This window comes from Paroedura picta, chromosome 7 (genome assembly GCF_049243985.1).
Source record: "Paroedura picta isolate Pp20150507F chromosome 7, Ppicta_v3.0, whole genome shotgun sequence".
In the NCBI taxonomy this organism is placed as follows: Eukaryota; Metazoa; Chordata; class Lepidosauria; order Squamata; family Gekkonidae; genus Paroedura; species Paroedura picta.
Genome location: NC_135375.1, coordinates 94,525,718 through 94,551,915, shown reverse-complemented (window position 1 = coordinate 94,551,915; position 26,198 = coordinate 94,525,718). Strand labels below are relative to the sequence as shown.

At 45.1% G+C, this 26,198-nt stretch overlaps 1 protein-coding gene across 2 annotated transcripts in view; it reads left to right on the top strand.

The window, feature by feature from the left end:
- The window catches only part of TRABD2A (TraB domain containing 2A), an 83,301-nt gene extending 66,219 nt beyond the window's left edge, over nucleotides 1–17,082 (top strand). The window contains exons 5-7 of one of the 2 annotated variants that reach the window (XM_077345455.1): nucleotides 1,837–1,927; nucleotides 7,157–7,406; nucleotides 16,081–17,082. In XM_077345455.1, the coding sequence (XP_077201570.1) occupies nucleotides 1,837–1,927; nucleotides 7,157–7,406; nucleotides 16,081–16,116 (377 nt within the window). In that variant the 3' untranslated portion in view covers nucleotides 16,117–17,082. Of the gene's footprint in view, nucleotides 1–1,836; nucleotides 1,928–7,156; nucleotides 7,424–16,080 lie in introns of both variants that reach the window. The other variant, XM_077345454.1, reaches the window with a different exon arrangement.
- The last annotated feature ends 9,116 nt before the right edge of the window (nucleotides 17,083–26,198 follow it).

Here is a 26,198-nt window from a genome sequence, read left to right as displayed (position 1 = left end):
AGGGAGCAGCAGTCCTCAGCCTAAAATCACTCACAGTGCAATCTGAGCAGAGTTATGTCTTTCTGACCCAATCTAATTTGAAACTCTGATTAGTATCACATTGTTAGTATATTTTGTGTTCACAGGGAGCTGGAACCCAGGCCTAACTCAGTAGCTACTGGGCTACCCTGGGGCGGTTTTAATGTCCTATTCCCTTCCATGGCTCCTCTGTAATTCTGAATCCAGAACAAGCTTATAGTCTCAGGAATTCGCCTGTTCTTTGGATCTACACATGTGTTCTGCCTATGCAGAGGTCCTGGGCTGGCGTGAGCAGAAGTGCTGAACTGATACCACCACCTCTGTTTGTGCCAAGTGAAGGCCATTGTGTCCTGCTATCTTTTATCCATGCACAAACCGTAAAGGTAAAGGTAAAGGTATCCCCTGTGCAAGCACCGAGTCATGTCTGACCCTTGGGGTGACGCTCTCTAGCGTTTTAATGGCAGACTCAATACGGGGTGGTTTGCCAGCGCCTTCCCCAGTCATTACCATTTACCCCCCAGCAAGCTGGGTACTCATTTTACCGACCTCGGAAGGATGGAAGGCTGAGTCAATCTTGAGCCAGCTGCTGGGACCGAACTCCCAGCCTCATGGGTAGAGCTTCAGACTGCATGTCTGCTGCCTTACCACTCTGCGCCACAAGGGGCTCTTACACAAACCATAGCACGTGGTATTTCTTTTGCTACAGTTTCCAAAGCAAATTAAATTTTAAAAAATCATGCAGAACCATCTGCCGGACATTCTATGGCTCCATATGCCCATTGTTGCCTTGTTAAAAATTGTACTAGAGCATCCTTTTGGCTGCAGCCATGGTGCTGCTGCTGGCACAAGGAGAGCTGTGCCAAGCACGTTTTCCTTTCTGTCCACATATTGCTGGATCTAACCCAGAGCTTTTAAAATTTTGGTTGGGGGGGGAGGTATAGATTAAAGCACATAAGATAGTAGAAAATGTGAGATAAAGAGCTAGCTCTGTTCTTGAACATTCTAATTGCTTTATGCAGGAGGGTAAGAATTATTGCATGAAGTTCAGGGGAAATCATCTTTACTGGCTTTCAGACTTTGCAGCCCTCTAAGGCATCCTTTCCTCACACCCTTGTCTGGTCAGGGAATCTTGCTTTATACTGAATTTAGGACTGTTTCTGGGCATCACTTGTTTTCTAGGAAAACCTAACAAAATCAGAGTCCAGTGGCACCTTTAAGCAGAAGTTCATGTGGCTGTTTGGATGCTGTGACACAGTTTACTAATGTAACAGGAATAATTTTTGCTTATATATTCCTACTGTCATGATGGTCAGTTCATAGTCTGAGGACGAGTGCTTGCACTCGAAAGCTCATGCCTTGAATAAATCTTTGTTGGTCTTAAAGGTGCCACTGGACTCTGATTTTGTTTTGTTGTGGTGCTTCAGACCAGCACGGCTACCCACTTGAATCTAGAAAAACCCGTCTTCCTATAATGGCTCCCCCCCCCCCTCAAGACTCTGGGGAAACTTCAGGATTCCCTAAAACGTAGTTAGAAAACAGCTACTGTATCTTTTGGACTAGAATTAAATGATTTAAAGAAGCTTGCATTCTCAAAATCTGATAATTCATACTATTACAATCAGTATTTCATCCATGGAAAAATCTGGAGTGGTGCCATAGCTTGCATCCTGCTTGGTTTGAGCTGCTGCATTTTTTTTGCAATATGTCAGTTTCCCCCCCCCCCACCCCCATATTGATGTTTATGTCTGCTTATCTGGGCTGATTGGAAAGTGGTCACTTATTCATGTTGTTTGGGGTTTTATTTTCCCGTGTTTGCAGGTCATTTCATGGGCAACAACACAGTGATCGATGTTTTGAGGAGAGAAGGGTACATGGTAGAACACACCCCTGCTGGTCAAGCTGTCAACAGGTAATATATGCATTTCCAGGACAGAACCCATGAGCATCTCACCGGAGACCTAACTGCAAGTCCTTATTTTGCACCTGGAATACATTTAGGCGAATTTGCATACCTGCGTATTTTATGGAATGTATTTTTCTCCCAGGAACGGGTGAAATTAGTTGATTGCTGCGAAACAGCAGTGGAATGTGTGAACGAGGCTCATGGGAAAGGTCACGTTTTAGCCAACTTGCAATTCTGTTTGCGACGGGTGGGGTGGAAAGCAAGAATCCCTAGGACTCACTGTGATATCATCGTGCCCAGCAAAAGTCGTACAGGGAGCCTTCTTGCAGGGAAGCCAGTGGTGAATGTGCGGCCATGTCCTGGTGTGTGTGTGGGCCCTCCCAGCTTTGCTGCACGAACCGGGCATGACTGGGTCAGAGTCAGGATGTTGGGGCAAGAAGGTGCTTATCAAGAAAGTACATTCCCAAGGCGATGGGAAGTTCTTGGGGCCCTCCTCTGATATTCCCCAGCTATTTAATTATGTCCAACTGTTTAATTATGCAACATCCACTTGGGAATGGCAGCCAAGAGAGGATTGTACAGGGGATGTGTTTAAATTAACCTGTGTTTAAATTGTTAGCCATCATGAGCTGGCTGGTCCAAGAAGAGCAGCATGCAGATACAATGAATGAATGGATGGATGGAAGGAGGGAGGGATAGAGGGAAGGAGGGATGGGACTATAAGAAACAGTAAGTGGCTGGCGGAGTAAGGAAAATGCAGTAATTCCCACACAAGGCATCAGAAACCCAGAGTGCGATTTTGTTCCCTCTCTCTCCCTCTGTCTCAGCCGAGTGTGGTGTTGGGTCTGAATTGGCTCTAACCCCGTAAAGAAGGTTAGAATAATAGAGTTGGAAGGGACCTCCTGGGTCATCTAGTCCAACCCCCTGCACTATGCAGGACACTCGCAACCCTATCGCTCATCCACTGTAACCTGCCACCTCACCACTTCTGATTCCTGAATAGGTTACAGCCTTGCTCAGGGTTTACCATGCTTAGCACAGGCACAATGCTTCATGGTTTAAGCACAGACAATAGGGAAAGGGGGAGGGGCAGTCAGCTGGATAGGAATGGAATGTGTGATCCTACGTTAGTCCCAGTTGTCTAACTATAACATTGAAAGTGTTACATTCTAATTGAACCAGTAAGCCTCTAGCAGACCCTGGATCTTTGAACTGCAGTCAGGAAACTGGGAAGTACATGTAGATGGGGCCGCAAATGGGTCTTCCCTCCAGTGAAGGACCAAAACACACAACTTTATGACCCGCTTCTGATCTCTTCTTTGCACTCCAGAGGCAATTGTTGCAGCAGTGTCCCAAGTGAAACAGAGCTTAACCAGCTTGGATCAGGAGAAGCAGTTAGGTATCAGTCCATGCTCCCCACAAAATTATGGGAATATTCCTCTGCCATCTGTTGCTTCTTTCCGTAATATCTAAGGACTGAGCACATGTTGCTCTTTCTCCTCCTCCGGGGACCCTAAACATTCTTCTAGAGTGAGTCACTGATCATTTACTCCTGTTTTAAATGGTCAGTGGATTGGAAGGTTACATACTTGTGTTTAGCCTGGCCCAGGGCTCTTCCTTGCTTCGTTGTCTTTTGGCGGGGAGGATGTCCTTTGGATTACTCCTAAATCCACCTGTGATGTCCTGGGAGGCTGCTTCATTCCAGCCCATATATTTTTCCATGTGTGCATCTTCGATCAGCCTGTCTGAAAGTTGCTTTGCATTCTCCACCCCGAGTTCAGGTTCAGTGGGTACGCTTGGCCGAGAATTGAAGGCATGAGAGTTCTTTTGCTTTATGTTTCCTCCCCTCCTGTAAAATCAGCTTTGCGTTAAGGGAGATGGAAAATGTTCTGTTCTCTGAATGTTTGCTTCTGCCGTGCATGGCCTCCTGGCACACATTTCAGAAGGGAATGGATATGAATTTTAATAGCTTTGTTTGGTTGTTTCCACATGGAGGTTTTGCTCCTGTTTGGCAACCAAACTGGAGCAGAAGGGGTTGTTTGGGGGGGTGGGGTGGGGGGCTTGGTGACTCCATATAAAATTGTCCCATAAAAATCCACATTTTCATCTCCTTCCACCCCCATTTTGCTCTGATCTTTTGTAAAGACTGCAGTCCAGGTGCTTTTGCAGATTGTGAGAATAGAAGAGTGGAATGTGTTAGGGTTCCACACACATTGGTGCCATTTTCCTTGCCTTCACCTCCCAGGGCTACCACTTTCCCCCCTTCCACCCCTGGAGGGCTTTTCTGTGACTCCCCTGCCCCAATTGGTAACTACTATCTCACTATATAGTATTATAAGGCTGTAGTGCTACAATCAAGTTCATAAGAATTCTCAGTTTTCTTTTTTAAGGAAGCAACAGATTGGTACAGTATCGCGGTATAATGATACAGCAATTACTGATGTTAAAATAACTTCTTAAAGCCCTCTGTTGCCGTGGAAGGGGCACGTACATGTGAAACGCCATTCCTTATGTCTCTGCATTTGCAAGAATGATGACTGGGAAACTAAGAATCTCACCTGAGCAGATGTGGCCTTTAGCTAAATATTGACTGGAGAAATAGATGTGTCTTCAAGTACCTTGCAGAGTAGGATTTTCTCACTTCGTACTAGCATTGCTCAGTAGAACAGCAGGAGCAAAGTTTTGCATAATGCCACAACATCACTTCCAGGTGCATAACTGAAAGTGACATCATAGCATTGCATGACATTCTAAGAATTCTCCAATTCTTTTTCAGTGGAAATCTCCATTCCCCTTCGAAGTCACATGCCCTTTAATCTTTGGAACTGTGTGACTGGCCCACAGGCCATAGTATCCCACTCTCACCATGTTTGCTGCTAACTAGGAAGTTTTAAAAGTTTTAACTCTCACAGGTTATAGCTTCCAGTTGAAATAAGAATCTGGGAATATATTTTTAAAAAATTAAAATTGGAGGCACACTTCACTGCTACACCCCAAGGAGTTTTGTTTTTAGAGTGAAATCAATGGGAAGAGCTATCTGTGCTCATTTGGAGCCTGCTTCCTCCGAGGGTAGACAGTTCTGTTGCACCTCTGCATTGGATCGCTTAATCACTCCCCATCACGGTGGTATGCCCAGGCTAGAGTTAAAGTTAACAACAAACATAGAGTTTGGTAGTTTTAATGGGAAGTTTTCATCTGGAGGGATTGTGCTGACCTTTAAAGGTTGAAAGACGGCAATGGAGATGATGCAGCTACAGTTTGTCTGGCTGGTCATCTGCTTCTCTGCCTAGTGTAGTAGGACCCTGTTGGGAAGTCTCCTCCCTGTTGCCTGTCATAGACTTACAGGTTTTTCAAGTGAAGTGAACATCCCCTTGTTGTGATTTGTCCATCTTCCTTGAACGGAATCCCTGGAGAGGCAAGTTTCTGGTCTGTGTGGTCACAAAAGTGAGATCAAAGAAGTGCTATCTTAAAAGCTTTGAAGACTAAGGAGATCTGAGAACATCATCTGTTGATCCGGGGATAGGATTTTTTCCCATTCATCATGATTACCTACCGTTTCTAATCCTCCATTCTCTTTAAATACCTGCTTCAAAAGCCCACTAAATCCAAGCACATTTAAAAAAATTCTGCCATTGAATGTACATACTTTGAATAGAGGTGTAAAAGTATACCCTGCTGGCATATGTCATTCAAGCTGCAAAATTTGAGTTATCTCTCCTCTCCCCATAATGGTGTCCCCCCTATGACTAAATTTTGCAGCTTGGCTCTTTAGAGCAGTGGTCCCCAACCACGGGGCCGTGGCCTGGGGCTGGGCCGTGAAGGCCCTGGCACCGGGCTGCGGTTCCCTCTCCCGCCCCCCCCCCCGCAGTGAGAAACTTCCCAGGCCTCAAGCAAAGTGGCCGATTAACTTGCGGTCCGGCAAGCTTCTTTTTGTGGGAGGGGGGAGAGGGAAGCAGGGCCGCTGGCGCAAACACGCATGCATGGCAGATCCATGCATGCACATTTGCGCCACGTGCTGCAGTTTTGCGCATGTGCACACACGCAGCATTTTCGTGCATGGACGTTTGTGGCCGCACATGGCGCAAACGCGAAATTGCCACAGATGCGCGTTTGCGGCTGCACATGATGCAAATGTGCGTGTGTGGACCTGCCGCGCATGCGCGGCGTCCATGTGGCCACCGGATCGCCCTCCCACACACACCGGTCCGCAGCCTTATAAAGGTTGCCGACCACTGCTTTAGTGTTCACTTTGCACACTTTGCATAATCCCTTCATGGAAAATGAATATACTTTATGCTGTCTGATTGCTAGCTTGATGTAGTTGTAGCTTCTAATCTGGAGAACTGAGTTAGATTCCCCATTCTTCTACATGCAGCCATCTGGGTGAACTTGGGCCAGTGATGGTTCCCTCAAAGCTCTCTCAGCCCTCCCCAACCTTACAGGGTCTTTGTTGTGGGGAGGGGAAGGATAGGTGATTGTAAGCCACTTTGAGCAGGGTACTTTTTCTTTTTTGCTACTTCACAATATTTAACTCAGATTGCCTTTACTACATTGTCCCATGGACCCTCTCTACATTTTAATAGCTAGCTGTAGGCTATTTGAATTAAACTTTAAAAGAAAAGCCACCCAAAGGCTTTGGAAACTGTGTTGAATTCCATTAGGGGAAGAGGAGGGTGATTTTTTCACTGATTTCCCACTTCTCACTGCAAATCTCTGACTGTCCTCCACCCATGCACTTTCTTGGTGTCCCCTAGGAGCAGCATTCTTTTTTTTGGGGGGGGGGGCATTGTGAGTCACAACCAGAAGGAAGAAGTAAGGAAAACAGAGATGTCTTCCATCAGTAGAGATTTACTGTAAGACGCTAGCCATTGTATGGGCAGATCATACTGTTGCAGTTTTGAAAACTGGTAGTGTTTTTGGTGAGGTGAGATTTATTTATTATTTATTTTCACATTTCTATACCACCACTCTCCAAAAAGTCTTGTGGTGGTTTACAACATGATGTTTGCTTTATAGCAGGGGCTGCCAAACTCTGGGTTTCCAGATGTCCATTGACTAAAATTCTCATGAGCCCCTTCCAATTGGACGTCTGGAGAGCCCTGCTTTATAGTCTCATGAATATACATAGTCTACCAGTTGTGTTTCTTCATGCATGGATGTTGGAAATACCCACCTACTTGCCTGCTTTCTCACTCATTCTTTTCAATGATGTCTTTGTTTTTTTTCTTCTGCCAGTGGGAAGAATCAAAAGGCTCTGTCTGCCCTTTCTTCATCCTCCCCAGAATACGCTTCCTACATCATCTCCCAAGAGCTCCACCCTCCCCAACTGCATCCGCCAAAAGAGGAGGACGAGGAGGAGGAGCTTCTCCCTCACTTGCTGCTCCCTGAAAGTATCGACTTGCTGGAGAAAGTAGACAGGAAATACAAGAAGAAAAAGAAGAAGCAGCAGAAAAAGCAGCGCTTGCGCCAGTTCAATGACCTCTGGGTACGCATCGAGGAAAGGTAATGAGTTGGTGGACGCAGACTATAATGCGCTGGTGCATTGAGACTAGGAATGCACTGTAGGTGGAGGTGGACTGTAGCAAACCTGTGCATTGAGGCTTGTCAAGCTGCTTTCCTGTTCTTTCCCCCTCCCCCCATGACAGGGCTCCAATGGCATTGGTAGATGTAGCCAACTGGCAGAGTACATGGAATGTAGCAAGAAAAACCAAATGAATCCGTGCAGGCTCAATAAACAATTTGATGGGGGAACCTCCAAACTGGAGTGTGCCAATTTCCAACAAAATAATAAAGTCCCGGTGAATTTCCCGTTGTTTCGGTATACTTCATCAGTGTATAATATAACAATCATTATAGGAACAATACCTGTAGGAATGCCTGCTAAACTCTTCAGTTGCCATTTCAGAGGGTACTAGACATCCACTGCATAGTGAAGTCTTTAGTTTAGGTTTCTGTAAATCAAAGCCATGGGTGGCAGGAGTCAATTTGGGAACCAAAACAGCCCTAGAAAGGGTCTGATCCCACTCCACTGGCCTGTAATGAAGGAGGACTCAAAAGAGACATGTCTGGTGGCAACTTTTGTCACTTAGAGGAGGGCAGGATGCTGTTTCTGTTGGCTGCAGAGGAAAGGACACGCAGTAATGGGTTTAAACTACAAGTACAACGATATAGACTAGATATCAGGAAAAAAAATTTCACAGAGTAGTTCAGCAGTGGAATAGGCTGCCTAGGGAGGTGGTGAGCTCCCTCTCACTGGCAGTCTTCAAGCAAAGGTTGGATACATACTTTTCTTGGATGCTTTAGGATGCTCTGTGCTGATCCTGCATTGAGCAGGGGGTTAGACTAGATGGCCTGTATGGCCCCTTCCAACTCTATGATTCTAACCACCAGAGACTCACTACCCACACAACTGGGCCTGAAGTTGGTGCCCCCTATGACCAATGCCTGACCTTGCAGTGGTGGCCCCTGTGTTATACCAGTGGCAGCAGCCATTGCAAATCAGGCCAAACTTTTCCCAGGCAGAGGGATGGAGTGATTGGCTGGTGGATGGGAAGGAAGAGGGAAAAGGGGGAAAGGCTATGGGGGCTTTCAGGGAAGGGAAAGAGGAGATAGTGGGGAAGAGATACAGAGGGAAATGAGATACACCACACGCATCTTTGCAGTTCCCCTGCTTGTTATATAACATAGTAAGCCGAAGACCACAAAATATGGAAGCACTTCTGTTCAGTGGATTTTTCAGAGTGAAATTCAAGAAAGAACACTTTTAACATTTCATTGTGATGGGGAGCAAAGCAAGTATGCGGCTTATTTTTGTAACTTTCCCCTGTCTTTCCAGCCCAAACAATAATGGGATGTTCGTGTTATTAGTAGAAGCACTGCATCTTCTTTTAATGCTTTGTCATAGCAGAGCTGACATGAGGTGATCGCCAGTTAACATCAAGCCCTTACGCATACCTGTGCAGGCGTTTCTGTTTGTATATTCATTAAAATATTTCTATCCCACCTTTCTTTGTGACTTACAAGCCACAAATTAAGAGCCTACAGAATAAAATAAATCCGTAAATGACTCCCTTCTTTCCCAGTAAAGGAACCTGCAGTCAGTACTAGAGGCAGCGGTCTTTGTCAAACCTGTCCTGCTTAAGATCTGCTCCTTAATAGCTTTCTGCAATGAACAATGCATGGGCTAGCAGCTGACTTCTGGCAGCCACACCATGGGTTTTGCTACGTTGCTTTGGTCTGGCTCCTCTAGAAATGTGTCTGCCTTCAGGTTTGTTCTTTGGTTTGACTTGCCAGCTGGCTTCTTTCCACTAACCTGGGAGTCTCCTGTGGGGGCTTTTAGCTACGGAGAGGTAAATGGGGGCTAAAAAGGGATTGTCTATGCATTTCCCAGAGTGGTCTTTGGTGGGGTGGGAGGATTAAGGCACTTGGCCAATGCACAGCTGAAAGAGAACATGGCAGCCGGATGGTGTTGGAATAATGGATATTAATATGTTTTTTATTATGGCGTTTGGCGTGTGTGCTTCCTTCACCTGGAATGTGTAACAATGGCTTCTAGCACACCGTACAGAGCTAAGGGAGAGCTTTGAAAGGATGTCAGTTTTCCTCTTCATCTCTGCGTTCTGCGCAAGGAGACTTCTGTGCATGTGAGAGAAGTTGTTCCCTTACTCTTTTGGTTACGCACATGTCGGAGGCATCTGGTTCTAATTTTTCTGGTCTGCTTTTTTTGCTCTCTCTGCTTCCCATATCTCTTGTTTTACTAACTCCATTTAGCCACCTTTATCTGTAATATGGAGGCTTTCGGAACGGTCAGAGAAGAAGGGACCAAGCCCTGTGAAGATAGGTTGAGGGACTTGGGAATGTTCAGCTTGGAGAAAAGGAGGTTGAGAGGGGACATGATAGCCCTCTTTAAGTATTTGAAAGGTTGTCACTTGGAGGAGGGCAGGAGGCTGTTTCCGTTGGCTGCAGAGGAAAGGACGCACAGTAATGGGTTTACTGGGATGCTTTGGGCTGATCCTGCGTTGAGCAGGGGGTTGGACTAGATGGCCTGTATGACCCCTTCCAACTCTTATGATTCTATGATTCTGTGAAGGAAAGGTTTGAGGTGGTGGGGAGGAAGAGCTTCTGATGACAGTCTTGTTTTGGTAAATATGTTCAGAAGAAAAGGATCACCTGTTTTTTGTACCCTGCTTTTTATAGCTCAAAGGAGTCTCAAACTAGCTAACAATTGCCTACCCTTCTTCTCCTCACAAGAAACACGTGGTGAGATAGGTGAGGCTGAGAGAGCTTTGAGAGAACTGTGACTAGCCCAAGGTCAGCCAGCTGGCTGCATGTGGAGGAGTGGAGGATCAAACCCAGTTCTCCATATTAGAGGCCACCGCCCTTAACCACCACACCAAGCTGGTTACAGTTCTGGATATCCTGATTCGTGTGGAAGAGCCCAGTGGCCAAAAAATGAATGGATATAGACTCTTGGCAAGGGCATGCTGCCTTGTGCTGTACCCGTATTCTTCCCAAACATTGATACATTCTCTAAATGCTGCCAGGGGGAGCATATTGTTCTTAATGGGGAGGCAGAAAAGCTCAGATGGTGATGACTAACTGTGAGAATCAGTATGGTGCAGGGTCAACCTGGGATCCAGGAAAGGGGTAGTCAACCTGTGGTCCTCCAGATGTCCATGGACTGCAATTCCCATGAGCCCCTGCCAGCAGTTGCTGGCAGGGGCTCATGGGAATTGTAGTCCATGGACATCTGGAGGACCACAGGTTGACTACCCCTGATCTAGGAGACCCAGCTTCAAATCCCAACACTGCCTTGGCAACTCACATAGTGTCCTTGGGCCAGTCCTTCTCTCTTGGCCTAACCTGCCTCCTGGGCTTGCAGCTGTAATGATAAAATGGAGGCGGGGGTAATGTTGGAAGCCCCTTTGGATCCCCATCAGTGGTATGAATTACCTGGAACAGCTTGAATTGGATTCCTTTTTTTCGAATTCAGATTTAAATATTTAAAGTTTTGAAATACAGATATAAATTACTTGAGCAACATTTAAATATAATATTTATTATTTGCAAATATACCATGTACAAACCTGAACCATGTGTGTTCACTGGGGTTTGTCCGTGCTTCATATCCCACGTTTAGCCCATCTAATACGATTGATCTCCTGCACAACAGCCCTGGCAACTATCGATAAGTGTATTTACATATTTTCTGCCCCAAAACATTTATGGGGAGGATCCTTTGTGTCAGAAGGAAGCAGTTTTAATACCCGCCCCATGTCTGAGGGAAGGGTCCATGGCTTGATGGTAGAGCATCTGCTTGGAATCCAGAAGGTCCCAGGTTCAGTTCTCAGCATTTCCTCTTGAAAGGCTCAGGGCACAAAAGACCTCCACCTAAGACCTCAGAGAGCTCCTGCCAGTCTGGATACTGACCTTCATAGACCCAGGGTTCTAATTCAGTAAAAAGCAGCTTCTGTGTTTATGTTGTTTCCAAGACGACTTCTTTAGTTTCTGCCATAGGTGAACAGCTGTTGCTTGCTGACTTCTCTGGGGAAAAGTAAGATGGAACTTGGGGTGTGGTTTCAATGGCGACAGAATCCATCTGGAATAATAACAGATAGCCAGAAATCAACACATTCCACTTCATCTTCCACCTCCATCCTATACAAATTTATACAAACTGGGTGCAGTGTTCAGTTTGTAAGTTCCCTCATGTGGCGCCATTAATGAGGTTTGTTAAATTCCATTGGGTGGAGAATTCTGCAAGAGGATATAATAGGCTTCTGCAAAATGCACACACAGGCAGTATTATAGGAGTGTGGGGCTGGATTTATGTTCTTTTGCTATGCACCGCCACTATGTGCTCCCCCAACAGGCCGAAGTGACATAAAAGCCTTTCTTTCTGCACATAGCCTCATGTAACTGCAACAGGCACTTGGCCTGTTATTAAAAAATTTTATCTTGGGACAAGTAGATGACAGTTATATATAACTTAGTTTTTATGTAGTCAGGGCAGAAGGAATCTGACGTTATTGCATTAATCCAAATGTTTCTGCCATGAAGATATTCCTGGATGTTCTTTGCATCACTTTTTGCAGACTGTGTGTTTATATTTCACAGCCATTTTCCCATGTGCCGTTTGGCTTTTTTTGCAAAAACAGGCTCAATAAAAATAGTTGAACCTTCCTCTTGAACAGGGGGTAGGTCTCCAAACTCTGGGTCTCCAAAAGTCCTTTCTGGCAGGGGCTCATGGGAATTGTAGTCCATGGACATCTGGAGACCTGCAGTTTGCTCTAGAAAGATATCCTCTATAGCAGGGGTAGGCAAACTGTGGCCTTCCAGATGTCCATGGATTACAATTCCCATCAGCTGGCAGGGGCTAATGGGAATTGTAGTCCATGGACATCTGGAGGGCCGCAGTTTGACTACACTTGCTCTATAGAAAGACAGCATAGAAGGTTATGCTGTACAATTTTCTCCCTGAACTGCCAATCTATGAGGAAAGATATTTTTATATGGAAAAACTTCATAATCATGGGAGCCCCTGCCTATGGGTCTGAATCATTATAGTCCCGATTCAGGTTAACCACTTTGGTAAGAAGTAAGTCTAAGAGTCTGAGCTATAAACTGGGAAGCCGCTGGTACAAAGTTCCCCTTTGCCTTGAACTTGCTGGTTGACAATAGGCATACCTCTAGCTGTGTTCCCTCAGAAAATAGCCGACTGAAAGCTTTCCATCAGTACAGTGTATCTTCTCCGTCTTCCCACTGCTGCAGTCCAAAATGATCATCAAATTGCGAATGCCGGGAGACAGGAGAATCCCCCCCAAGGACAGAACGAGAGGGAAGTCAGAGTTCTGCCTTGGGAGGAGGAATCTGCAAAAATGCCCCCTCCACCTGCCTGGATCAGTGGGATCCCATCCCATTACACTTCTGCCACTCTCCACTTCACACTTCAGCAATGCTGAGGCAATACAAGTGCAAGATCTCTTCAGATTATTGACAGGTTTGCAGAGATGAGATCCGTGAAGGGCTCTGAAGGGTTTTAGGCAAGATTAAACTGTTTTTTTGAGAGGAACATGGGGCAACTTTCAGAAAAGCTCATGTCAAAGAATCCCAGTCTTTCACATGTCATAAAATATTGTGTCTTTACCTCATCATCCCTTTGGGGACCCCTCCACCATATTATTGAGTGCTGCACATAGAGATAAGCCAACACTCAGCATGGTGAAGTGGAGAGATGGAGGAAGTATTTAAAGAAGAGCCTTGTTTTGTCAGTCCAAAGGCCATCTCGGAGGATGCAGGAATATGTGACAAACCTACAAGCAGGGCATGAGGACTAAAGGGGCCTCTGGTTGTTTTTCACTTTCTACTTTCTGTTCTGTTACAAAAGGGCCCTGTCCTTTGGGTGTGGTGCTGCAGTAGGGGTTAAAGAGCAGCTGACTCTGATCTGGAGAACCATGTTGGATTCCTCACAAGTCCGCAAGCATCCAGCTGGGTGACCTTAGGCCAGTCACAGTTCTCTTAGAGCTGTGCTTTCAGAGCAGTTCTCTTAGAGATTTCTCAGCCCCGCCTACCTCACAGAGTATCTGTGGTGGGGGGAGGAAGGGAAAGGTGTTTGTAAGCCACTTGGGGGACTCCCTCAGGTAGTGAAAAGCAGAGTATAAAAAAACAGCTCTTCTTTTATCTCCTGACTTCAGTGATTGTTTTGGAACATAGCTTTATGAAATGGCTTTAGGAATATAAGGTGCATTGTATCAATCTATGTGTTAATATTCTCAAAGGGTGATGAGGGAACGGCTTGGTGATCAGCAAATACAGTCTCAGCAGAGATTTGTACCAAGGCATTATCATACTGGCTATTTTATTTTCATTTCTGTCTGTCTTTCTCTCTCACTCATTCACTTATTCATTCATTTTCATTTCTATTCCGTCCTGTCTCCAATGATTCAGGATGGATTAAAGGTAAAGGTAAGGGTATCCCCTGTGTAAGCTGGGTACTCATTTTACCGACTTTGGAAGGGTGGAAGGCTGAGTCAACCTTGAGCCAGCCGCTGGGATCAAACTCCCAGCCTCATGGTCAGAGCTGCATGTCAGCTGCCTTACCACCCTGTGTCACAAGAGGCTCTTCAGGGTGGATTACAACATATTTAAATTTTCATAAAATACTAAATGCAATCTAAAAACAAATATAAATTAAAATTTCAGATAAATTCTAAATTCCTAATCTGGAAGGGGGGGCATGATGTAAAGTCCCTAGTGCAGGGGTAGTCAACCCGTGGTCCTCCAGATGTTCATTGACTACAATTCCCATGGCAGGGGCTCATGGGAATTGTAGTCTATGGACATCTGGAGGACCACAGGTTGACTACCCCTGCCCTAGAGAACTGATTGGCGCATGTGAATGCAGGTGGTGAGGTCTATTCCCTGGTATAGAATTTGAGATCTTTTAAAAATTGCCTTTAAGTATTTTTTTTAAATTAAGGCTGAGATTTTATTTAAGATGCATGATATTGTTTTTTAAGTTTGTGGTTGCAAGGAAGAGGAGAGCAACAGGGCGCTAGCACCTGGGCACTTAACTTGCTTGGTCCCCTTACCTTTGTGCTGATTCTTTGATCCTGGGCTGTGAGGATGCTTTTGCACAGGCTGCCCCTAAGTATAGGCCTGTGGCAAACACTCCCCAAATTCTGTTATAGCCAATTAGGGGAAAGAGAGCCCAGCGATACAAAAGGATTTGTGACTTGGCTACAAAGGATTGCACAAGGCTACAATTAGGAGCGATTAGAGCAGGTGATTGAACATGAGTGGTGATTAAAAGGGATTGAGCCGTCACTTGGGCTTCTCCCCAGGGAGCAGAGCAATGTGACCGCCTTTAAGCCCGGCTAAACCTACACTTTGCTAAAATCCGCAATTTAACCCTTCTTGCTATTAAAAAAAAATACACCGGGGTGCTTAGCTCCCCTGCTCTCCCTTCAAGCCAAATCTATGCCTAGATTGAGTTGATCCGGCTTAACTGTTACAGCAGAGCTGAATGTTGGTACAGAATTTCCCCCTCACCTCTTAATGTTGAAATCCCTTGGTATGTCTTAAAGTAATGTAAAACTTATTTACATTTTCTTTGACCCGGTGTTTAAGAGCGTAATCCTATGCTGAGTTGTTTCAGTCTGAAATTAATTGGCTTTGACTGGAGTAACTATGCATAGGATTGTACCATAACTATGTACAGCACCCTTTCTCAACTGTTTTACCATTGAGAAAAGCCTGAAACATTCTGCAGGCTTTGAGAAACTCAAAATGTGGGGCACTTGTACAGAACATGGTTGGGAAGAATACCTTTGTACACACTCACCTGGGGCCCTTCCCATCCCCTCCAGGCCCATCATTGGCCCTTTCGGGAAGGGTGGATGGGTCAACATGACCATATATGGTCATAGCACCCAATAAATGTTTAACTTTAAAAAAAAGGTATAAAAATTAATTAACTCCCCCCACCCCATTCAGGAGACCCTTTAAAAACTATTTATAATTCTTGTGTATTTAAACTTTTTGTAAGCTACCCTGAGCCTCTAGGAAAGGGCGGAGTATAAACGTAAAAATAAATAAGTAAAAGGTATTTGGGCCTAGCAGCTGAAAGAGAATAAGGCAGGTGCCAGGTAGGCCTCATGGGGGAGGGCATTCCAAAAGTGTGCCACCGCTGGGGAAAAGAACCTTGGCTCTAGTCATCACCTACCTCATTTTAGGAGGTTAGAGAATAAGTGTAGAATAAAGGTAAAGGTAAAGGTATCCCCTGTGCAAGCATCAGTCATGTCTGACCCTTGGGGTGACGCCCTCTAGCGTTTTCATGGCAGACTCAATACGGGGTGGTTTGCCAGTGCCTTCCCCAGTCATTACCGTTTACCCCCAGCAAGCTGGGTACTCAGTAAGTTTAGAATAGATTATCTTACTTTGCTTTAGCTTTCTGGGTTGGTTTTACTAGACATTATGAAAGAGAAACTGTCACCCCGGGGCTGCCATTTTCAGCAGCAGTCCTGTGTCTTGTAACATGTAGTTCCTGATACGGACACACCTCACACCCTTCAGATGCCTCACCTGCATTTTTGGGCTCCTACCTTCTTTGTGAATAACATCTGGTTACAGTTGCCATGTTTCTCTCTTTTGCCTTCCAGTGCCACCGATCCACCTCCTCGAATCCGAATAATTAATGGATACATTACGGTAGAGCCCCAGCCACGGGGACATGGGCGTTCCAGCCACATCCAGACAGATGCCAGCTCCTCCAGTGGCCTGTTTCCGTCCCTCCCCACTTTGGCATTGACTTTGGTGCTGCCTACCTTGACGATGCTGGTGCTGGAGTGTGTTTTCTGAGTAGAACTCCACATTCCTTGGTGGAAGGATGCTGAGAGGAAAACGAGGACTATTGTGAATGGGAGATCATCTGTGGGAGTTGTTCTTTTCTTAAGGGCTCGTCCTTTTCCTGAATCTGGACCATTAACATGATTAACTGGCTTGACCATGCCCAATACAGGAGAAGATATTTTTAATGAAAGCCATTATTTATCCTTCTCTTGCAGAAGAATTATTTCAAGTTATCCCATAATGCTTTTGGGAGATATATATGTAACATAGTTGGCTGTTTTGTTTTTAGCGGTATGAAACTGACTTGAATGCAATTTTGTTCGGGGTGGGGGCTGGTTGGTTTGTGGTTCCTGCTTTATCCCTTTGAGCACCACTTAAGGTGTAGCGATGAGTTTGGAAAGAGCATTTCGGTCGCAGCTGCGTTGCCTGGGATGAAGTGCTGCCCGTTGCCTGGAACATGGATGCAGTGAGGTTGCTCACCATCTCTTCTGCTTCCCTCCACATGGCGCTGGAAGAGTTACCACTTGGTGGCCCTCTTTCCTTCTTTACCACTAGCTCTACATGACCCCAGAAATGTAGCCATTGAGGCATTTCCCACCAGCTTTTCTCAGGAAAGGCTTCATCTGCTAAATATTGGTGTTTTAGGCGTCTGTTAAAGATGCAGGGCTGGAGGGGGAGAAGGTAGTGACCTCAGGGTTGGACCACATACAATCTTTCTACTGTCTCCAGCTGGGTTACTGAAAGGTATTGTCAACTATTTGGAAACCTGTTTTGCAATAAAGTGTTATTTTGTACTTTTATCATACTCAAAAGAGTGGCTAGTTCCTTGCCTGAAGTACCTCAAATGCTTCTCTGGATCTGTTCTTCTATTCCGCTTCCCTTTGCTATGGCCTGTGGAACTCCAGCCTTGCCCTGTTGCTGGTGAAGGAGGAGAGCGGAAGAGGGACAATTAGTCATACTGGCAAAGCAGATGCCGTGAGTGTGTTTGTTTTCTACCCTTGGAGAATTAAGTCTTGGCAGCCATATTATTCAAAGAATGATTGGGGGGAAGGACTCCAGCTACTCTTTGCCTCTTATCTCCCAGTGTAAGTTTGCCCTAAATTTGTAAAACAAAACGAATCAGCAATTGCACAAAGGCCTCTGGCTGACTGCTCTCTGAAATGAAAGGTTGGAATAGGTGGGCCTTGGTCTGATCAGTTCTTATCTAGTATGAGAAATAATTAGCACAGCAGGCAGTTAGGGTGACCAGATTGAAGACAAAACAGGACTTCTTACCTGCAAGTTTCAGGTAGGAAGGGGGAGCTTTAGTACGTCCTGCTGTTCTCAACCGTTCCTGACCACCTGCCTCCAAATAACTTCTTTCTAGACTGGTGTGAAAAGCACAGGTTTCCTGGTCTCCGTGGTTGCTAATCATCCTCCTGTTTTACTCCAAAGGTAATACATCCCATAGAAGACCATCTGCTAATGTACAAATATACTTTCAGGGGAACATGTGGATCCAAATAGTAAAATCTGTGTCATTAACTCTTGTTACGAACAATCCATTTTGGTGCTATTACATAGCACAATATATTCTAGATACTTGGGATTTATTTTAAAGTTTTTTTTTAAGTTAGCTGTCAGCTAACAAGCCAAAATAAAAACACTTTCTGAGACTGCCTGTACATCCAACCCAAAATTTACCTCCACAAAACTGACATCCTGAAAATGCAAGGCCCGTGGCACTTTAAGCTGGTTTTGCAGTCCTTTTTCCCAGTCACAGACAAAACTGAAGGCAGTGAAAAAATTCCAAAAGATAATTCTGTGTACATTCTCAGAAAAGCAGAATATTCAGGTTGGATCTGAGAACCCCACCCTGTGTCACTCATAATGAGAGCTGTTGGTTATCACCGCAGACCCAAGTTATGATATGTGTGCATACCAGCTTGTGAAAGGTGCATGTTTGTATTGCTTGCTGTTTTGTTCTTTGATATAAACAGAAGCAGGAGTTCATAATAAATTTGAGCACTTAAAGAAAGATATTTCCAGGCATGTTTGAGTACTGAAAAGAAAAAAAACACCAGGGACATACGTAGGAAGGTCTGCAGCTGGTAACAAGAGAAGAGCTGAGCTCTGTTGTAACATCCCACATGATCTTCCTGTCTCTCCCCACACCTCCCCCCCACCCCGTTTGCTTCTCAGATGCTACCAAACAGTGTAAGGAACGTGTAGACCATGCGGCTCACCTTGGACATGAAACAACCCAGCTCTTATTAAGAAGAACTTCTGGTGGTATGTTTTCTTTTGATATTCAGGAAGGAGGTAACAGGCAATGGAATTTTGATCAGTGCTTCAGGAAGGGTGGTTTTAAAGTGTTTTGAGATGGCTCATTACTGGTTTAGCCAAACTGTATCCCAAGTTGAGTCTTTGTAGCCACAGACCCCTGGATAGTTTAAGAAAATAGCATGGCAGCTGTTGCAATATGCCAGCTTCCCACTCTTACCTGGAAAAAGAGGCGATTGTGGGTGGACTGACTGCAGTTAGTTGGCTTTCCATGCTAGTGCCACTGGCCCACCCACCCAGTGTTTTGACGCCACTCCAGTCTATCTTGACACGAGTAATGAGCCCACTGCAGTATTCTCCCTGACCTGTTTAAGCAATCCATACTCTATGCCAGGTTTTCTCAACCAGGGTTGTACGACGGCCCTGGAAGGGTTTCCTAAACAGGTGGGAGTTAATTAATTTTTAATACATTTTAAAATTTGTTAAACATTTATCAGATGATATGACCATATACGGCCATGTTGACCTCCCCCCTCCAAAAAGATTTGGCAAAGATGTGCCTGGAGGGGGTGGGAAGTGGAGGGGCCCCAGGTGGGCGTGTCCACAGCTCTGCTTCCCAACCACATTCTGCATGATTGTACCACTTCTGGGGTTTCTCGAAGCCTGAAGAATGTTTCAGGGGCTTCTCAATGGTAAAAAAGTCCAGAAATGCTACCTTATACCTGATTGCATAATAACTATCTCTTGGCACCCTTAAGTCACCCTGCTCTATTCCCAATCAGGATGTCCTTGTATAGGCTGGCTGGGTATGGGGTGCCTCTGCACAGTGGCCAAGTTGTCTGCATGGTGTGAGCACTTGGAGGAAGTGTCTGCTCCCTGACCGTTGCTAATCCTGAGGAGGGAGTGCATGTGCAAACAGTTCCCTCCGCATATTTCACATATATAGCATCAGCTAAGCAGCCAATGTATTGGATACGGGCTTCTAATTCTAGATTAGTATGGAGTACAATGTCCGAAGCCTTTCAAAGGGGCTATAAAATGGCTAAGCTTCTTTTGATCGGCAACTCATTTTCCCCCACAGAAGCTCTTAGGGAAAAAAAGACCCGCATTTAATAAGCCAGCAATGTATACTTCCCTACTAGAAAATGCAGTTTTTTTCTGCACTTTTTTTTGTTTTTAGCAAACTTAGGGGGGCAGAGTGAGGGGCATCTCTCAGGGAGATTTAGTTCTGGGGCCTCCAGATACCAAACCTTGGATAAAGACATAAGACATAATCTGACTTGTTTACCTGTTTTCCATTGGATTGTTCCTTGCCAGAACTGCAGTGTGTCCTTCGAAAAAGGCAGCAGAAGACAAAGCCAGTGCTTCGTCATACAATCTCAGGTTTTTCTGATTATTTTTTTACCATTAATTGTGGACCTTCAGACCGGCTTGGAAGACCAAAGAAAGAGGACAAGAGCCATCTACTGTGCAAAACGTGCACTGAGGAACAAACTCTGGCTTTTGTCACTTTTCCTCCCAGCTGGGCTTAGCTGAGTCCATCCCCCCCAGTTTGTTGTGCTGGAATGCTACAGAAGAATCCAGGAGTCTAAAACCGAGGGCTAAGACATCAAGTGATAAATTTCCCTTCGGAGGCTGGGGCTAGTCGTATGACTGGTTCATTTTCTTCCCTGTAGAGTCTTAAGCTGCAATTACTTTCATGAGCAAGGTGCACATGCTGGTAGAGTTCACTGGGTTATTATGGGCTCTTTTGATCATCGATTTATAATGCGGCTACCCAGAGTGCATAGCAATCACATGGAACGAGACAATTCCATCTGCGTTAGAAGATAAGTTTTCCCTTCCCCCCCCCCCCCTATGATTTGATCTCTAAGGGAGGAGAAGGGTGTGTTTGGAGAATAATGCATCATTCTGCCTTGCTTTTATTGGAAGAAAATGTTTGAAAAGAAATAAAAGGGGAAAGGACAGGGCAGGTGGAACCAGATGGGGAATCTGAGCACTGCTTATGGGGACTGGATGCGAAGGAAGATATGGTTCTTATATGTTGAAGAGCTGTGCAAATGAAGGAATTTTGTTGGGTGCAGCTTGAGAGTCAGCTTGGTGCAGGGGTTAAGAGCTGTGGCCAATAATCTGAAGAACCGGGTTTGATTCCCCACTCTTCCTCATCCTGCAGCCAGCTGGGTGACCTTTCTCTCAGGGCTCTCTGCCCCACCTACCTCATACGGTGTCTGTTGTGGGGAGAGGAAGGGTAAAAGAGTGTAGCTGCTTTGAGGCTCCTTCAGATAGAAAGAAGCAGGTTACAAAACCCCCCAGCTCTCTTTTCTTCACGTCGAGATGAATATTTGTTTATACCTCAGCAGGCAGAATTTCATTCAGCACCAGCACCATACTTTCCCTCATGGAACAGAAGCTGTGAATTTACTCAAATTGTCAGCATGACAATTGCTGTGTTCCCAAAGGGACAATCTACAACCCTGAGGAGTGTTCAGAGGTTGGGGAGGAGGGGCATTCTGGATTTTAGGTACCTTTTTCCACTTGCAGTGGCTTCAGGCAGCTAGTGAAGAAGAGTTTTACACTGTTCACTCCACCCTTAGGACAAAATTCCCAATCCTGGTTTTTCTCCCATCCCCTTAAACGTGATACAGAACAAATAGGAATCAAATGTAACATTACAAATTTGGCTGATGGCTCTCAGGTGCCTGGTCTTATTGAATGTCATGTATTGTATACGTATTTCATATGCTTGTGTAAGTAAAGTTGACATGTTTTGGAGCACTGTTCTTACATTCCGGGGGGGGGGGGTTAATTGAAAAAATGGTTTGCCTTTTGGTCAACTCAAATGCTCTCACAGAACTCTTCTAGTTGAGTAATCTCTTTCAGCTCTCTGGTTGCAGTACAATCCCAGCCTTTTTGTGTGATGGCTCCACAGGCATAAACATACCCTCCTTGAAGGATGGGGTGTCCCCCTTCCATAAGGAAAGTGGTTAATTTTGTTGGCAGAGTTTAAATATGCAAAGGAGGAGAGCACAGGCTGCTTAAAGAGAAACAACTCTGTAAAGAGAGGAGAGGAAGAGAAAGAATCAAACTGTTTTCAGCTGAAGGCAAACAGGAAGGAAGTGTTCTCAGAGGAGCAGGAAGTCCCCAGTTGAGCCAATCAGATAGTTCTTGATCTAAATATGCTAATATCACTTCTCCTCTGATGCTCCCTGTAGGATATTCTTCATATATGCTGTTGAATCATGCACACTGCACATATTCCCTATTGCAACAAATTTCATAAGCAGTGTTATTGCTTTTCTGGGAAGGTTTTAGAACTGTTTTTCTTTGAAAATTTGTTTTTGTTTTCTATGGCTCCTTTTGTGTTTGTATGGGGGGGAAGCTACCTTGACCTCCTGTGATTGGTAGGAAAAGGCAGTATACCAACATTTTAATTAATCACATGGGGGACGTGCATGAAGTTGCCTTTTGCTGGGTCAGGCCATTGGCTACTCTATCTGCTCTGTCTGGGAACAGACTTTCGGGGTGTCAGGTAGATGTCCAACTGTCTCACCCAATCCTCTTTAGAAGTGTAGATGCCTGGGAATAAACCTAGGATCTTCTAAATGCCAAGTGGATGTTCCACCACGGAGCCTGCCCCTCCTGTTTGCCGATGATGACAAGATGAAGTCGAAGGAGAGCAGGCTGGATAGAAATATATTTTAAACGAATGGGAGGAGGACGGTGCACCCTTGGGAGGCAGACGTCGTGGATTACAGGTTAAGAACTACTGCGCTAGTAACAGTTGATGTGGCTGCTGGGCTGAAGAAATATCATCTGAGATGACAGCAACTTCTGAGGAGCCATAACTCAAGTTGGAGAAAACCTGTAATGAGCCATATTTGTGAAATAACACAGGCCTCAGTTTGAATGGAATTGTCTGGAGATCAGGTGTTATTTGGGAAGATCTTCAGGTCCTATCTGGAGTTTGGCAACCATACCGAAAAGGCCAGCATCCTCCATGCCCGCTTGGCCTACTGCTTCCATCTTTCGATGATTAGAAGACCCGTTGGTTCCTAAAAGACCCCCAAATCCTGGATCCAGCCCTATCAAAGCTTCATATAAATTGATGTTTGCAAACACACATTTTCAACTTTGGTCAATAGTCATTGTCTGAATACTGATGTGTGTAGTAAAATGGTCAATGGGGGATTTTATTCAGTCTTCTTTGAGTATACAGGGCTAATAATGGTAGGTTTTCTGGATTAACAGTTTATGGATTTCTGTTTCTGTAAATATTAGAGAGGAATCAAATCAAACCATGGAATCAAATTGACTTACTAGGTAAAGGAAGGGTTTCAAAGATTCATCTTTTGAGTGAATATTTATTGTCAAAAGAAAAAGTAAGGAAACAATTTGTTTTTGTATCTATATAAATTTGCCAAAGGGACAAGAGTTGAATGTCACGCAAGGGGCAGAGACCTGGGTTCAAATCCCCACACACTGATGTGAAGCTCACTGTGCGTATTAGCTATGCAGTCTCAGTTTAATGTGCCTCACAAGATTGTTATGAACATAAAATGGGGCAAAGAGAAATGTATGGAAGGGTGAGATAAAAATGGAGTCACTTACGAGTGGCATCTAACCAAGGGACCCATTCCCACACTTGAAGCAGCCTTATACTGAATCAGCACATCAATCCATTAGCTTTGTCTACTCAGGCTGGCCAAGGCTCTCCAAGATCTTTCAACATCTCCTGTCTGGTCTTGTTAACTGGTGATGCCAGGTATTGAACCCGCGACTTTCTGAATGCTCTTCCACTGAACCACAAGCCCTCCAGGTTGTGTGTGTGTATATTTGCGGTTTTAGAGTATTATATGGTTTTAGGCTAGGTGCCGTTTGTGGGATATACAAGTTTCAAGGTGTAGAATGCACTTTCTAGTATTAATTTGCAAAGCCTGCCCACTGCCAACCAAACTCCAAAGAAAAGTACTTAGTTCATTCTCTGTCATGCTAAAGAGAGCATCTTCCATGTTACGGAAAACAAATAGTCCATTTCCCCCCTGCAAATTTGAACAAAGCTATGTAACCAGTATTAATTGTGGCTTAGAGAGCATAAAATACTTGTGAATGGCTCCTATGGCACTTTCAACACGGCACACCTCTCACTTGACACTAGATGTCGCTCAAGTGGTTTAGATTTCTTTTAACGCTTGGAAAATATGGAAAGCACCAACAGGCTGTATGCAACCAAAATCCGTCAAGCTAGGCATCTAAATTTAAGCCGGGCTGATAAAATCTTTCAGTTTGCAGAGAGCTTGTGTAGTGTAGTAAGCGATTGACCCACTGCCAGCTTTTGGTGAAACTATTGACATGATCCTTACATTAGGCCAGAAGGAACTTTGCCTTCCTCCCATTTAAGTAGCTTTTCTGGGAAGGCTTCACACATTGCTCAGTGGACTGGGAGATGTAGTATATAGAACCTGCCTCTTTAAGAGACAGGCTTAGGTCCTAAGTGGATTTATTTATTTATTGTATGGCATGTGTATAATGTAGCCTGAACAGACACGGATTGTTTGGCAACCAGGCAAGGGACCTTAGGAGATTATTTGCCATTGCATGCCTCCGAGTTATGACAGTGATCCTTGGAGGTCTCCCATCCAAATACTAGTGAGGGTCAACCTTGCTTAGCTTCCTAGATGTGACAGCATTGGGCTTGTCTAGCCTCTCCATAGTGGAATTCCTTCTCTTCACATGAATGGGTGTGTCTTCTGTAATATACTACTGGGAACGGATTGTTGGTAGTTAGGACTACAGCCATGGTTAAGTAGAAGGCTGAAGCTGGTTACTTATTATTTGTGAATTCAACCAACAATATTTAAATGTGTCCAGAACTCTAAAACAATATTTGGAACAGCATTCAGGGGTAGTCAACCTGTGGTCCTCCAGATGTTCATGGACTACAATTCCCATGGCTCACGGGAATCATAGTCCATGGACACCTGGAGGACCACAGGTTGACTACCCCTGGCATTGATCATTAGGTAAAGGTAAAGGTATCCTCTGTGCAAGCACCGGGTCATGTCTGATCCTTGGTGTGACCTCTAGTGTTTTCATGGCAGACTCAATACGGAGTGGTTTGCCATTCCCTTCCCCAGTCATTACTGTTTACCCCCCAGCAAGCTGGGTACTCATTTTACCGACCTCAGAAGGATGGAAGGCTGAGTCAACCTTGAGCTGGCTGCTGGGATTGAACTCCCAGCCTCATGGGCAGAGCTTTCAGATTGCATGTCTGCTGCCTTACCACTATGCGCCACAAGAGGCTCGGCATAGATCATACATCCCCACATTCAGGAGACCTCCCCCTTTGAGAGAACATGCACTGTTTCCTAGTCCAAAGCGGTTCTTGTGCGAGCTGCTCCAAAGTGGGATGCCCCCAAGACAATTGCGTTGCCGGACGCTGGGGCCAGCAACTTCAGCCTCTGTAATGCCTATGTTATTCCCTGTCAGGAAAAAAGTAAAAGTTGGATCTACCCTTCCCTACCTTGCTGTTCCGCAAATCAAAGAAAGTTTCGAAGACATCCTGCCACTGCCTCTCTCTGACCTTCAGGCAGACCAGTTACCTACTTCCACAGTGAGTTCGCTTTACAGAGGGGACCACAGGAGGTTGCAAGCTGCTGACGCTTTTTAACCCGTCTGCAGGTAACAACTATAATGAAATCCAGTAGCACCTTAGACCAGGGGTAGTCAACCTGTCCTCCAGATGTTCATGGGCTACAATTCCCATGAGCAAATGCTGGCAGGGGCTCATGGGAATTGTAGTCCATGAACATCTGGAGGACCACAGGTTGACTACCCCTGCCTTAGACAACAAGATTTTGGGTGTGTGAGATTTCGGGAGTCAAAGCTCCCTTTGTCAGGTAGGTGTTCTCCAGAGTTCATACTTTTATTGTTTGATTGATTTGATTTGTATAAGGCCCTCGGGGCTAGCTGGCTCAGGGCAGTGAACAATAACCCGAACAATAATATAGGTGAAAAATAAACATAATGAAACCATTTAAAACGTTCAAAATCGTATTGGTCTCAAAGGTTCCACTGTTTTCAAATCTTTATCTCAAGCACCAGACTAACGCAGTTAACTTCTGTGCAACTATCAACGTGTTACCGCCAAACCAGCTACTTAGGATGTATTCTGAGTTGCAGCTTCCCCACTTGACAACGAAATTGCACAGCAAAAAACTAACTGTAGTCGAACAGGCTGACACACGACTGGTGATGCTACGATAAAAACGGCGTCTCAAGGTGCTTAACAGTGCAGTCATATGCAGGTTCTCCCCATCTAAGCCTATTGAAATCCGAGGATTTAGACTGGAATGACTCCTTTCGGGATAGCACTAGAACGCGCCCCAAACTGAGTTTATATCAAGTGCGGGTCAAAAAAGAAAAGATGTCCGGAGAGTAAAAAAAAAAATCCGCAAGATGCAGAAGCGAACAAAACAGGTGAGTGCGCAAAACCCGATCCTAGACACTAGCAAGCACCAAAAGCCTTTCCCGCGCTTTTGAGCCTGGCCGCAGTTCATTTGCACGGGCGAGGAAACCCGCCCGCCCACGTCAGCGCAGCCCCTCGGATTGGCTGTCGCAAACAAGGCGCGCGAGTGGCCGCTTCCAGTCACCATGGTGATGATTGAGG